The sequence below is a fragment of the Solanum dulcamara genome, chromosome 7, assembly GCF_947179165.1.
Source record: "Solanum dulcamara chromosome 7, daSolDulc1.2, whole genome shotgun sequence".
NCBI classification, from domain to species: Eukaryota; Viridiplantae; Streptophyta; class Magnoliopsida; order Solanales; family Solanaceae; genus Solanum; species Solanum dulcamara.
The window spans coordinates 5,846,275-5,860,840 of NC_077243.1; the positions used below are offsets into that span (position 1 = coordinate 5,846,275).

General features: G+C 29.2%; 1 protein-coding gene across 1 annotated transcript; it reads left to right on the top strand.

The window, feature by feature from the left end:
• Positions 1–9,484: 9,484 nt before the first annotated feature.
• On the top strand, positions 9,485–11,393 carry LOC129895892 (probable N-acetyltransferase HLS1). Its single transcript, XM_055971674.1, has 3 exons — positions 9,485–9,734; positions 9,813–9,961; positions 10,486–11,393. The coding sequence occupies exons 1-3, from the start codon at positions 9,513–9,515 to the stop codon at positions 11,330–11,332; spliced, it is 1,218 nt and encodes a 405-aa protein (XP_055827649.1). The 5' UTR covers positions 9,485–9,512; the 3' UTR covers positions 11,333–11,393.
• The last annotated feature ends 3,173 nt before the right edge of the window (positions 11,394–14,566 follow it).

Here is a 14,566-nt window from a genome sequence, read left to right on the forward strand (position 1 = left end):
TATAAATTCAAAAGTTTTTTGTTTCATGAAACCCCAATTTCAACTCAAGATTATTTTTTATATTTCATTATTTTTTGTAGTATTATTCTATTATCACAAGTTTTTTGTTTCATGAAATCTCAATTCAAGATTGTTTTTTATATTTCATTGTCTTTGTAGTATTATTTTGTTATCAAATTCATGCTTTAACTTGACACAATGAAGAATACTCTTGAATGTTGATTAATTTGTCAAAGAGTGTGTCGGTCAAGAGCTCCAGAAAGTGGGCACTTATTTTGTATTCTTCCCTTTATCTATTTTCTTATGATAAAGTCCCCAGGAAAATGTGTGTGTTTATGTTTTCTCCATGTAACTTATTTAATTTGAATTTTTATAATTTTTATTATTGAAGTCTGTATGTTTGTTTAGATGCAAATTAGTTATTGTAATTTTGTGTAATACTAATAACTACTAACCAAGGTTCGACAATATTATTATACATAAAACTATTTATGTTTTCTTTAAAGATTTGTATATTTTGTCCATATATATTCATAATTTTTTTTAGTTTTATGAAACTCCTACTCAAGATTATTCTTTTTATTTCATATTAAAATCGTATTTTCCTTTGTATTATTATTATAGTAAAGCATGACTCAACGAAAATGGCTCTTAGATGTTGATCAATTAGTCAAAAGGCATGTTGACAAGAGCTCAAAAATTATGCATTGATTCATTATTATTTTTTCGATCTTATTTCTTATGATTGAAATCTTAATGAAGGTATGTGTATTGTGTTCTTTCAATGTAATTTTCTAAGTTTGGAAGGTATATGCATTTTGTTTGTACCTTCGTTAGAAGGAAATTAATTATTGTAGTAACAAGATTCAAACACTACTATTGATAGATTAAAGAAATGAATATATGTTTAGATATTGAAATATGACCTTTTTATGATAGTTTTTGCGGTTTCGAAGAGCCATTTACATTTTATTTAAAGATTTGCTCTTTTTTATATTTATTTTAAAAAATAATAAAAGAATTAATAATAATAGGTATATATTGTACATTGATTTTATATTTCTTTTTTCATCTATTTTCTTATGATTAAGATTCTGAGGAAGATGCTTTTTTCTTACTATAAAAAATTACTGGTAAGTAGAATAGAGGAAGGAAAAGAGAAAAAGAAAGAAAAAATTAATTAATAAAATATAAAACAAATACTAAAATTAAGGATCGAGACAAAATTAAAAATATGAATAGTTATTTAGATAATAATAAAAAAATAAGAGATAAAACAACAAAAATGAGTGGATAAAATTGATACCTTTTTTTGGCTAAGAATCCTATTTATCTTTTTTTTTTTATAATTATTATTATTATTATTATTATTATTATTATTATATAAAAATGTGTTAATTACTATCCCTGCTCGTTACTTGCTTTCCCATATCGTTTTGAACTTCTTAGCCTTATCTAACCTCTGTTTATGCTTTTATTGAGCCGAGGGTCTTCCGGAAACAGCCGTCCTACCTTGATATGAGTAAGGTCTGCATACACTTTATCCTCCACAGACCTCACGTTGCGGGATTTCACTGGGTTGTTGTTGTTGTTGTTGTAGTACCATCCCTGCATTCATTTATATTCTTTATTGTAAAAACTTAAATGTCTTAAAATGTACTATTTTATTTCTGTTTTTGATAAAATTTAAAAGACTAAATATTTACTACTTTGACCTTTCATTTCCTCCGTGAAGAAAAAAAATATCTTAAAATAATTGATAGTCATGATATTATTTAGGTATTCATATTGTAGCCCTATAAATAAAGACATTGTAAGACTGTGTAGAAATGATCACATTAGAGTTATTATATTTTTTATACGTACTTCTTATATTCATGTTTTAATTTGATTTGAATAAGAAAATAAAGGTTATTGAATGATGATCGGCTTGTGGGAATGAATGTAGACAAGAGTTTGAAAATTTGTGCCTTCATAATTTATATATTTATTTATTGCATGTTCTCTCCATAATTTTTGTTTTATATTTTATATGATTTTTTTATTATCGTAGATTTATAATTTTTTTGGTCCAAAATAACAACTTATGACTTTGCTGGGACTTGAGAGTCACATAACTACTATCCAACAATTTTTCTTCATTAACATCTTATAATCGTTTATAACCGTGCAAAGTGTAGATAAGTTCACTAATTTCATAATATTTTAGGTCCAAATTTTGAGTCTTTAAATGGACCTTTCTAGAGTTCTGAGCAATGATCTTTCATTATTTTTGAAATTCTGAATTGGAACATTGTGGGATCAACAATTTTGAGGTCGTCTTCAAAATATACATAAGCCTTGTAAAACAAAATCCCCATTATGAGGTCGTCTTCAAAATTTCCATCAGAAAAAGACTGATGGAAATTCAGAAATACGATGGGCCTGCTTCCCCAATTTATGCTCAATGTTTTAATTTGGAAATCTTACAGAAATTCCACTAGTTTAGAGTTAATTACTTAGATAAATTATTTTACAATATTATGAATCTTCTTAGATTTTGGTGTGTCCAAATAAATTCAGATACATATATCTCAAGGTACATGAGATTAAAATTAGGTGTAATTTATTCTAAATACACTGTATCCAAATGGAGCATGTATTTGAGACACATAGACAAATCCCACTCGCCTCCCTTCCATCTCACTCGCCATTCTCCTATGTATATCAGATACATGTGAATCACACCAGATAGATACAAATATGAAATATATGTATCTAGTGTGTGTCTAGTATGATCCGCATGTATCTATCCCATGACTATCTCGCTCGCCTCGCTCCCCATATTGCTCGCTTCGCTCCCAATTTTAGTATATCTTGTGTTTTGGATAAAGAGAAATTTTGATAGTTGACTAATATTTTTTTAATCAATCCTACACGGAGTGAGTCCGATTTTATCAAACCAATGATATTAGATATTGGTAGGAGTGTGCATCGGTCAGTTCGATTCAGTTTAAGTATTATTGGTTTGATTTATCGGTTTTCAATTTTTAAATATGCTAAACCGATAACCAAATCAATAAGATATTTGTTATCGATTTTCGGCTTATCTGCTTTGGTCTTTAACAGTTCGGTTTTCGGTTTAACCAATAAAAAATGCTATCAAGACAAATATACGATTTCTTCAATAATTTGACGCGGTACAAGCATACAACGAAACAAGCAAATCAGACGTTCTTGTTGTGAATACTCACAATTTACAACTCTAGCCATCGCCTAACCCTTGTCGTTGTTATTGCAATCCATAGCTGTCGCCGTCCTTAGTTCTTTAGATTTTGACGTTGTGAACCTAAAGTAATACTAAAGCCTAAAGGGTAAACTAGTGTGAACTGTGAATTATGTAGGGTACTGATAGTCTGATATAGTGATTATATTAATATCTTTTGTTTGATACTTTGATATTTATGTATGAGTAAAAATTAAAATAGTAAATTGTTATAGTTTTAATAGGTTATCGGTTTACCCAATAACCTAATATTAAAAAACCAATACTAAATCGATGACCCAATAGTTTTTTTAATAAAAATTCATTAAATAACCGTTAACCCAATAATCCAATAGCAATAAATCAATAACATTATTTCAATTCGATTTATTGATCGATTTAATTTTTGCATACTCTAGATATTGAATATATAATTGACGGAAAAGTGAAAATTGAATCTAAGATGCTTTGGAGAAACTCTACAAGTACTAGTATAAGTAAGAAAAATCTTAATTTTAGCATACTAAACAACAAATCAAATAAAATTAAAGTTGTTTATTCCATGAATGAAATATCTATATTACATGAAGTTGGAATAATCTTGTAAAGTTTAGTGTCAGCAAGTCACTACTATTATTTATCATCAAGCTGAAATTTGCAAGTGGGATCAACTTTTTTAAGATAAAAGCAAGACATATAGGAAATGTATAAATAAAAAATAGAATCAAAACATCATTAAACACTTGCTAGCTATCAATCATTATCATCCGTTGGGACTAAGTAACCAAAATTAAACAAAACAAAAACATAGTGAGACAGTACTATCCATAAATCATTATCATACGTTGTGACTAAGTAACCATAGTATATATTTTTTTTAAAAAAAAAAAAACCAGTCCAAAGTACAAAATATTTTGTATTTATGCAAGGTATGTGTAAGAATCGCACCTTAAGAAATGTAATGTAGACAATCTACCTTAATACAAAAATTAGTGACTATATCTATAATTTAAATATGTGACTTATAAATTATGCGAAGACAATTTTATTGTTCCTCCGATGCTCTCTTCTGAGTAATCTAGTATAAAAAAATAAAAAACTTAAATAAAAGGGCTTGCAAAAAGACATTAAAGGAAAAGTGATTGGGACTTTAAAAAGGTGAAGTGGCTAATAACAAAGAGCTTGAACTTTTTATTATTTTTTTGGGCGTTCCATTAGTAGCATTACTGCATGAAAATCTCAATAACTCCTTGAGCTATATAGTATAAAGCCATAAGGAAAAACATTAAAAACAAAAAAAAAACGAGATTTCAGCTTCATCCACTTTAAGAAAATGAAATCACTCGAAAAACTATTGAATCAGATTAGTGTTGTACTTCCATTTTCTTAATTTATGTGATATTGATCGAATTTCAAGAGTCAACAACAACAACAACAATTTCAAGAGTCATTTTTTTAAATTTTAACCGTTAATCAAATATGAAACTTATATTTTTTTTTATGAAATAAGATTTACTTTTTATAAAGAAGGCGGCGCAAAAGAGACTCTTGTTAAGTATGTTTGGAAACACCGACAAATGTTGTGGTGGAGTGATACGTACTCTTTTATTCTTATCCAGAGGTCTCGTGAATCCGGATTTAGTCGGGCTCCAATATGATACCAAACACCGAATGGAAAACCCAAAAAAATAATATTTAAAAACTATATAAAAAGAATACTAAAAATTACAATAATTGATAATTCATAAAAATTTCTTGATTCTGATTTTTTTTTGTTTCATTAAATATTTATTTCCTTGTCGACTTTCATTTAAAACATGTGTAGTAAAAAACAAATTCACACTATTCAATTCTTTTATTTCCCAACTGGAATTTACTCTGGCTAAGTATTGATCACGTTGCGACTGGTGTATCATAATCCAATAACAAAAACAACAAAAAATTCATGTAATTCAATAAGTGGGGTTCGGGAAGAATAAGAGATACGAAGCTGCTTGTTCCTATCAACTAATTCTCAGGAACTCTGCTCCATTATTTAGGCTAAGGACGGCAGGCAATATGAATGAGCTTGCACATATTCTCTTCTCTGTTGTCATTATTATTCTCTAAGCAATATTTTCAAAACATGATTCAATAGTCTTAATAGTTATTATGAGAAAGTAGCTATGTTTACTTTACTTACTAAATGATAAGATTCAGCCACCATAAGCATTATATTATAAATTAAGACGATGGCAATGAGGTCAGAGTATGGTATTAATTCATATTCAACTATATAATATAAATTAAATTAAAGCTACAAGTTGTACCTATGACCTAACTTGGACATTACAGAAAAGGATGGAAATTAGAAGAAATCTGGAAAAGTGATTAAGAACAAGATTACGTTTTAATCATATATACCACACAATTAATTGACGCTTTCCAAAATATATTCTCCTTTGAGCATTAGAAATACATTGAAAAAGAATATGCTTTAGTGCTACTAAATATTTGCTTATTTTACCTTATCATATCATCATTTCTTGATCCTCTCCTCCAAAAATTTTCTTCATTAATTAGAACTCCATTTATTTTTTCTCATTGTTTAGAGAATCAAATAGAGAATCAATTTTAGACAAATGGTTATTAAGAAATATATGCATTCAACTTAGAACATGCTTTTTAGATAAGATAGAACTAATTAGAAGCAATTACAGGTATCATCTTTTTTTTATTTTTAAAAAAGGTGGAATATATATATAGGACATAGTCATATTATCCTCATCATCACGTGCATAATATTTACTCTTATATTTTAATTTCAGCTTCTGCTTTAGTAATTCAAATCAAACCCTAAATATAAAGAAGTGATTGCATATATATAATTAAGTTTAAAAAAAGTCACCGGTATAAGTTAGAATCATCTTCGGATTTAATTAATATATATTAACGTGTGCTATTGCTTTTATTTTTTTATTTTGTGTATATACATATATAAATTTTATCAAAATCCGCCAATATGACGATATGAGTTAAATTCATTAATAGAAAAATGAATTTAAATCATATATATCAACAGTAGAATTTTAATCTTTGATACCACCTTAGTTACTATTTTTACCACATCACCAATTAAGGCTTAATAAATATGTTAACCTGCAATTACTTGATAAGTAACTTAATTATTTAAATATTTTAATATTATAAGTGTATATAGCTTTAATGCATGGCCTATTCTGTTTGGCGTGCTCGAACCTGAAGGATTAAAATTTTTAAAATACTTAATGAGATCAAGAAAAGAGATTTATTAATTAGATATCGTTTATAGGCTATAACTTATATATAGCCTTCTATTTCTAGGCTACTTGCCTTAATCACATTATATAATTAATTTTTGGAGGACTAGTAATTAGGGTTAGATTTATGAGTATCCAATTAAAAGGAAGATGTCGATATAGGTAAACTACCCTAGCTACTAATTAATCCAGTAGGTTCAGATTTCATGTGGAGAAAATCTTTGTTTTTTTAGCTAGGCGGCGGGTTATCATCAACAATTCAATCGTTAACATTTGACACATGAAGAAATAATTTTATAGGACTTTAAAAAGAAAGATTGGTGTGTGCCACATGATGATTGTGGGTAGGGCTGTACAGGGCAAATCGATAAACCGCACCAAACCGACAAACCAAATCAAACCGGAAAAAAACCCGACTAGTGGTTTGGTTTGACTTGGTTTGGTGTTTGGAAAAAAAACCCGACCATTATAGGGTTGGTTTGGTTTTAACTAAAAAAAGTCAAACCGAACCCAAACCGACCCGATTATAGATATACTACTCTTAAATTATGTTATACATAAAAAAATTTATTAAAATGTAATTTATATATATATTTTTAAAAATTTTCATAATTGTTTTTTCTTTCTTACATTTAGTTTTGGACTTGAGAAGCTCATCTAAATAATATACAAAAAAAGCTCATCTTATAAAGTTATATTATAAAGTTAAAACTTCAAACAGTGTTCTGCCTTCATCTTATATGTTGATATTTTGTACTAGAATTTTTTTTAAGAAGCACCGCTCTTTATTTTTTATTAGATACTATGAAAACCCGAGAAACCCGAAAAAATCCGAATAACCCGAAAAACCCGAGAAAAATTAATATCGAAAAACCCGACTTTATTGGTTTGGTTTGGTTTATAGATTTAATAACCCGACACAAATTGTTTGGTTTGGTTTATAAAAAATCCGAACCAACCAGGTCCATGTACACCCCTAATTGTGGGGATGGATAGAATTTTTTCATCTATAGTTAAATATTTTGAATTTGAAATTTGAAAATAATGAATATAATGATAGAGGATGCTTTCCGTTAAATGAGGCAAGTGTATTGTGAATTTGAATTAATCAATTAACAGATTTTAGATTTGAGATAAATAGGTAAAAGAAACTATTTATATACATATTACATTGTGAATCATGTTAGATTCTTCGTATATTTACCTTTTTAGTATATTTTGAACTTTTTAAATTTTAATTTTAGGTTTGACATTCAATAGAATTACTTCATTTTTGACTAAAAAGTTGAAATTTGAGTATTGAGATCGGAGAGAATTTTATTTTATAAGGAACATTTTTTTCTTAATTGAGTCATGTCATATAATGCAAATTTGAATTAGGCACGAAAATTATTTTGATCAAAGAATTCAGATTTAAATATTGCAAATGCAGCTTCCCCTTAATTGGGTAGATTTGAATATTGAAAATGGAGAGAATATTATTCTAACAAAAAGCACTTCTCTTCAAATTGAGTTATGTCATATGATGCAAATCTGATTAATTGATATCTATAAATTTTAATTACTGAATATTTTTTAGAAAGAAAAAGAGAGCGTGGTGCGTTCTCATCCATCCAACACTTGTCCACTTTTGTTCATGTCATCAGCCATTATTTTTGGGCACAAAAGCAAAGGGGCAGAGTGCAAATGGATTAATTATAAATTGAAACATCATGTGATTTAATTATCACTTAATAAGCCCCCCCTCCACATGTTAGCCAATAAACCCCCTCTCTGTTTGGCCACGATTCTCACCAACCCAACCCAATTATTGATCCAAGAAACTACTTTTATCTCCACATCCAATAAGAAAGTACATCCTAGAGCTAACAATAACTTTGTCACTTAATTAAACCATTGTTGTATTCAAATTAAACATAATTAGTGGTACCCCTTTCCTTTTTCTACTTGCTTTTCTCTCATGCTATTCCCCTTTTCCTTAATTACCTTTACAATATTTATTTTATAACTACTTAAAATATGAAGGTACTATCAAAGATATGAATCAGAATTTCTTCATAACGAATCTTCCTTCCAAAACTTAGAATTAATGAAAGTGTATTCCTTATCAATGCTTTCTCCATTTCCATCATTCAAACCTGATATCTCTTATTAATAATCATATCTTACCACACTCGAATGTATTAATTAAGAAAGAGATACCATATTTTATAAGTATTAAAATTTGGACTTAATTAAACTCGATATTTATGACCTAATATACCATGATAGAAGGAAAAAAAAGGATATTGAATTTAATTCGATTCTAAAAACTAGTTCAAAATATCTATTAAGGCTTGTTCAAGAGGACCAAGTCCCATATACCGATGTGGGACTCTAACATTATTCATTACCACCATCATGCATCAAACGCAAGATGACAATCTCATGGAGAAACAATTATTGGAATACCATTCACTAGCTTAAGACTAACAATCTCCATCAATTGGGTAATAAATTATTAGCTATAGCATAGATACATGCACCTCTTTACCTTTAGCATTAGGAATATATTATAGATCTTTTAAAATATGAATCAACTATTATATATTCAGCTCTAGTTTGGATGTTGAAAATTTTTGAAGACGGATTTACAAAATTTGATTCAAAATTTATGATCAAATAAATATTTGAAGATATTTTTTAATATCTGATTTAAAATTTATGGTTAAACAAATAGTTGAAGATAAACATTTTGAAATCTAATTCAAAATCTATAGTCAAACAAATAGTAATGATAAACTTTTAAATCTAATTCAACCAAAACCGGTGATGGTGCCATGTCATCAAGTTAGAAGGTCCCACTTACTTTAATTAACATGAAATAATTAAAAGGACCAAAGTATAGTACAAGCTGCAGGTATATATATAGGATGATATAAGATCAAATTTTATTAGCAGCTCAATCATATAGTATCAAACATTCCCCACTCTATATTAGGATTAGGTGAATGTCTCTTAATATCTCAGAAGAGAATTTGGCAACTTATGATACTAATAATAAGAAAACAGAAATTGTTGTAAGACAATACGATGAAGAGAAGGACAAGTTGGCTGTGGAAGAATTGGAAGGACAGTGTGATTTTGGACAACGAGGGCAACCATCGTTGTTCACTGACCTCATGGGTGACCCCATTAGTCGTATTCGCAATCTCCCCTTACATGTCATGTTGGTACGTAATTATTTCTTCTGTTTCAATTTATATTATGTATTTGAAGTACGAGAATTTATAAAGTGACTTACAATTCAGGTAGCTGAATATGGAAACGATGGAGAAATTGTTGGGATAATTAGAGGCTGTATAAAGACTGTCACTAGAGGAAACAAAGGCTCAACTCCATGTCCAGTTTATGTAAAAATTGCTTATATTCTTGGCCTCCGTGTTTCATCCCACCACAGGTATATTACCATTTATGGTACTACTTAATTATTTCATCGTCAGTGTAAAATATTATTTATACTATCACGTTACTCAAATAATATTGTGTATTGGCGTAGATATCGTTGGAATATTAGAATCTATACTATAAATCTTAAGGAAAACACAAACGCAACTATCCAATTAAGTTCATAATCTACGCAAAATGATGCTCTTTTACCAGTATTTTATGGGAAATTATGTCGTTATCAGAACATATTCTTTAATTCACAGTATGTTTGAATAAGTTAAATATGCATGGGCCAAATTAAAGCACCTTTAATTTAACTTTACAAACATCAATGGGAGACACCCAAAATGACTAGAGCAAGGCAAAAAAAAAATGTCTCCTACTTTTTACCATATTTTAAAGACCTTTTAGACTTTAGTAAATTATACAAAGTCGTCGTCTAAACATGTTTTATTTCCCATCACACCTTTTTTCTAACTATAGTATATTCAAATATATCTTTATTGATTACAATATTTTGATGATAAACTTTAGGAGGCTTGGCATTGGAACAAAACTAGTTGAGAAGCTAGAAGGTTGGAGCAAAATAAATGGAGCAAAATATGCTTATATGGCGACGGACAGTAACAACCAAGCTTCGATCAAATTATTCACATCGAAATGCAATTACGCGAAATTTCGCACTCCTTCCGTGTTAGTACAACCAGTTCATGCTCACTTCAAGCCTATTGCATCCGACATTGCCATCGTTCGAGTTTCACCACAACTCTCTGAGTCATTCTATCGACGTATTTTCGCAAACTCGGAGTTTTTTCCCAAAGATATAGACCATATCCTAGATAACAAGCTTAATTTTGGTACTTTCATGGCCGTACCAAAGAAAACCCTCCTAAATTGGGATCCAAAAAGTGGATCTTTTCCACCAACTTTTGCTATACTAAGTGTGTGGAACACTAAGGAAATATACAAGCTACAAGTGAGAGGCATATCGTCGCTAAAATATGCCTGTTGTCTAGGGACTAGGGTTTTGGATTCGTGGATGCCATGGCTAAGGGTTCCTTCGATTCCTAATATTTTTAAGTCGTTTGGGTTTTATTTGTTGTATGGAATTCACATGGAAGGCAAAGATGGTCCAAGGCTCATGAAATCACTTTATGCGTTCGCGCACAATATGGGGAGAAATGATAAAGAGTGTCGTCTGTTGGTGTCTGAAGTTGGGCTTGACGATCCTGTTAGAGAGGCAATCCCGCGATGGAACAAGTTTTCATGGGGAGATTTATGGTGCATGAAGAAACTTGATGTCAATGAATCTCCGGATGATTGGATGGAGTCACGAGTTTCTTCTTCATCAGTCATTTTCGTTGATCCGCGTGACTTCTAATTAGGTTTGCATGGAGGTTTAGATAAGCTTATGAGCAATTGTATATTCCAACCAAAACAACGACAACCCAAACATTTTGTGGTCGTCTATAACTCTATATTACATTATTTTTCTTATTAGTCTATTCCAAAAAGAATGTCATCTTTTTATATTTAAAAATCAGTTTAATGACATATTTTAGACCAGAAATTCTAAACCTCTTTCTTACTTAAATCTATTACTCAATCAAATTGCATCTTATAAATTGAAATATGGAGAGTAACTAGAAATACAGTTTTTTTTTCTTTCTAAGGGAAAATTGTGCTTTTAGTCTTTTAAATATTAATAATTCTAAATTTGACCTTTGTGACCTAGCATTAAATTTAAAACCTTTAATTAATTAAAAACGATGTGTACTTTTGATCTCTCTGCTTGTAATCAAATGAATTTTGAGTACTTAAATCTTTAATGACTCATGCGTTGGGTTAAATCTATGTTGTTAACATAGCTCTAAAATAATCTAAACACAATAATATATTTTCTATATATAAAATGATCAAAAACACACGTATTAACTGAAGTTTTATTTTGATTCTTCTGATATTTGAGTACTTAAATCTTTAATGACTCATGCGTTGGGTTAAATCTATGTTGTTAACATAGCTCTAAAATAATCTAAACACAATTAATATATTTTTTAGGAAGGGAAGCCTTGGAGTAACTGGTAAAGTTGTTGTCATGTGACCAGGAGGTCACGGGTTCAAGCCTTGGAAACTATTCTGACAGAAATGCAAGGTAAGGCAGCGTACAACAGACCCTTGTGGTCGGGCTCTTCCCCGGACCCTGCGCATAGCGGAAGCTTAAGTGCACCAAGCTGCCCTTTTTTACAATAATATATTTTCTATATATAAAATGATCAAAAACACACGTATTAACTACTTAAAATTAAATTATATATATATATATATCTTTAATCAAATATCAGAAGAATCAAAATAAAACTTCAGTAAAGGAGGGATCAAATTATAGTGTTATTTTCATGTTTTAAGTTGTGGAGTAAAAGATGAGAATAATATGGATTCAACAATGTGTCGTATGCAGGTGTTTATATATATTGGTCCCCCTCCCCATTTGCAAATTAAAGAGATTAGCATTTTTAAAACTTTCGGCTCAAACGGCTGCTGGGATTTATTAATTAAACAACAAAATTATACTCACTAATGTTGTTACGGTGTGATCACTAATTAATGACAGCAGGAATCTAGCCACGCGTTAGCTTTAGAACTTTAATTTGATCATGGCATATATATAATCATGAAATTAAAAGGCTTTCTAGCTTAACAACTGTAAGAACCATTTAGCACTAATCTAGAATTAATAATGACGACCACGTTGTACCCACCTACTTATTAACTGATCATATATTTAACAACTTAATTTCCACTGACCTATTTTTATGTTACTGTTAATATAATTTGGTTCGCTTTTTATCTTATTATCTTATTGATGTTATTACTGCTTTTTTTTTAAAGCTTTTTTTAAGTCGAGGTCCGAGAATTTATCAGAAATAATTTTTCTACTAAATTTACTAGATCTACAATTCTACGTTACACACTATCACTCTTCGGACTCCACGTACTGCGTCCATGGTATCATATATAATACTAAGGGCCAGTTTGGCCATGCGATATGAAATCATGATATAAAATTATGAGATCAAGTTGAAGTTTTGTTTGGACATACGATTTGAATTTTTTATGTTGTATGTTTTCTCATAAACATAAAAACTCCATAAGTTGTAAAACTATCAAAATTGTCTCAATTGTTTATACAATCTTACTAAATAAACAAAAGTTTAGAAAATCGCATTATACATTATCACAAAGTTATTCTAAAAAACACAACATTTATTGATCAAACCTTTATTTATTCAATAAAAAAAAAATTGAATATAAGTTGTAGTGTTCAAGTTGTTAGTGGCTAAGGAAATTATTTTTGCAATTAATGCCACTAACCATAGTGATTAGTCTTCTCCACTCAATATAATGATGGAATTTTTTTTATTATTATTAAATATTGATTTGAATGAAGTAATAGTAAATTTGATCAAAAATAATAAATTTGGTGAATATAAATGGTAAACTAAGAATTGATTGGAGTGAATAATCGTTATATGAGATATAAACGGTTTTAAAAGTAATGATATAAACCATAAATTTTATTTACATATGAACAAATAGCTAGTAGATATAAATAAATTAAACATGAGTTATTTTTACAAAATATAAACTTGTGCGTCAATTTTTATATTTGAAAAATCCCATATCATGTTTTGACATTCTCAAATCATGATTTTTGGTGAATTTGAGATTTCACTCATGATATGAAATCATGAGATGAAATCAAAATAAACAGCATGTCCAAACGATGATTTCATCTCATGATTTCATATCATGAGATAAAATCACACGGTCAAACGCCTACTAAATAAAATATGTATATAAGTACTATATATAATTGTGATTTCCCCCGTTAGTAATCGTACTAGCTAGTTATCTAAACTACTAATATATACGACTTCATAGACTCAGAATTATTTGCTCCAATATTCAACGGGACGCACTACATGACGATTAAATATTTGGCTTTTCCTCTAGTCCATAGTTTTTTAGTAATATTATTAGTTTTACATATACTTTTAAATACTTTGAAAGTTGAGTTACGGCAATATTATTTGCTTAAAATTACACATTTTATTTTATGGTGTTAACAAATAAGATCTCATTCCCAACTAACATGCATGTTGGGGTGGGATAAATGAGTCCATCATTCTTAATCACAAATCTCGATTTTGAATCCTGAAAATTATGAAATCAACTATGTGGTCAAAGTGGTATTTCTGCTTAAGAAAACAGAAAAAAACCAGACATAGTATAGAAATCTAAGACACACAACATGAGTGGCATCAAATGTGTCAATTGGGGGTTGACCATGTGTAATGTTTTAAGTTAAGAGCGTGGTGGTACGTTTCTTAGGATTTTTACGCACAAATTAAACTAAATCGAATCTTGATGAAATAACATGAATTGTCTGAGCGGATTTAAATTTTAAATTCTACGAATTCATTCTTTAACGATTTTAACATCAAATTTATTATATTTTTAAAGATATGAGTACATATTTAAATAATATTGTTGGTTTTTAATTTTCCTATTTTCGCTTAACTGGGTGGAAAGGAAAAAAACCAAGAAGAAA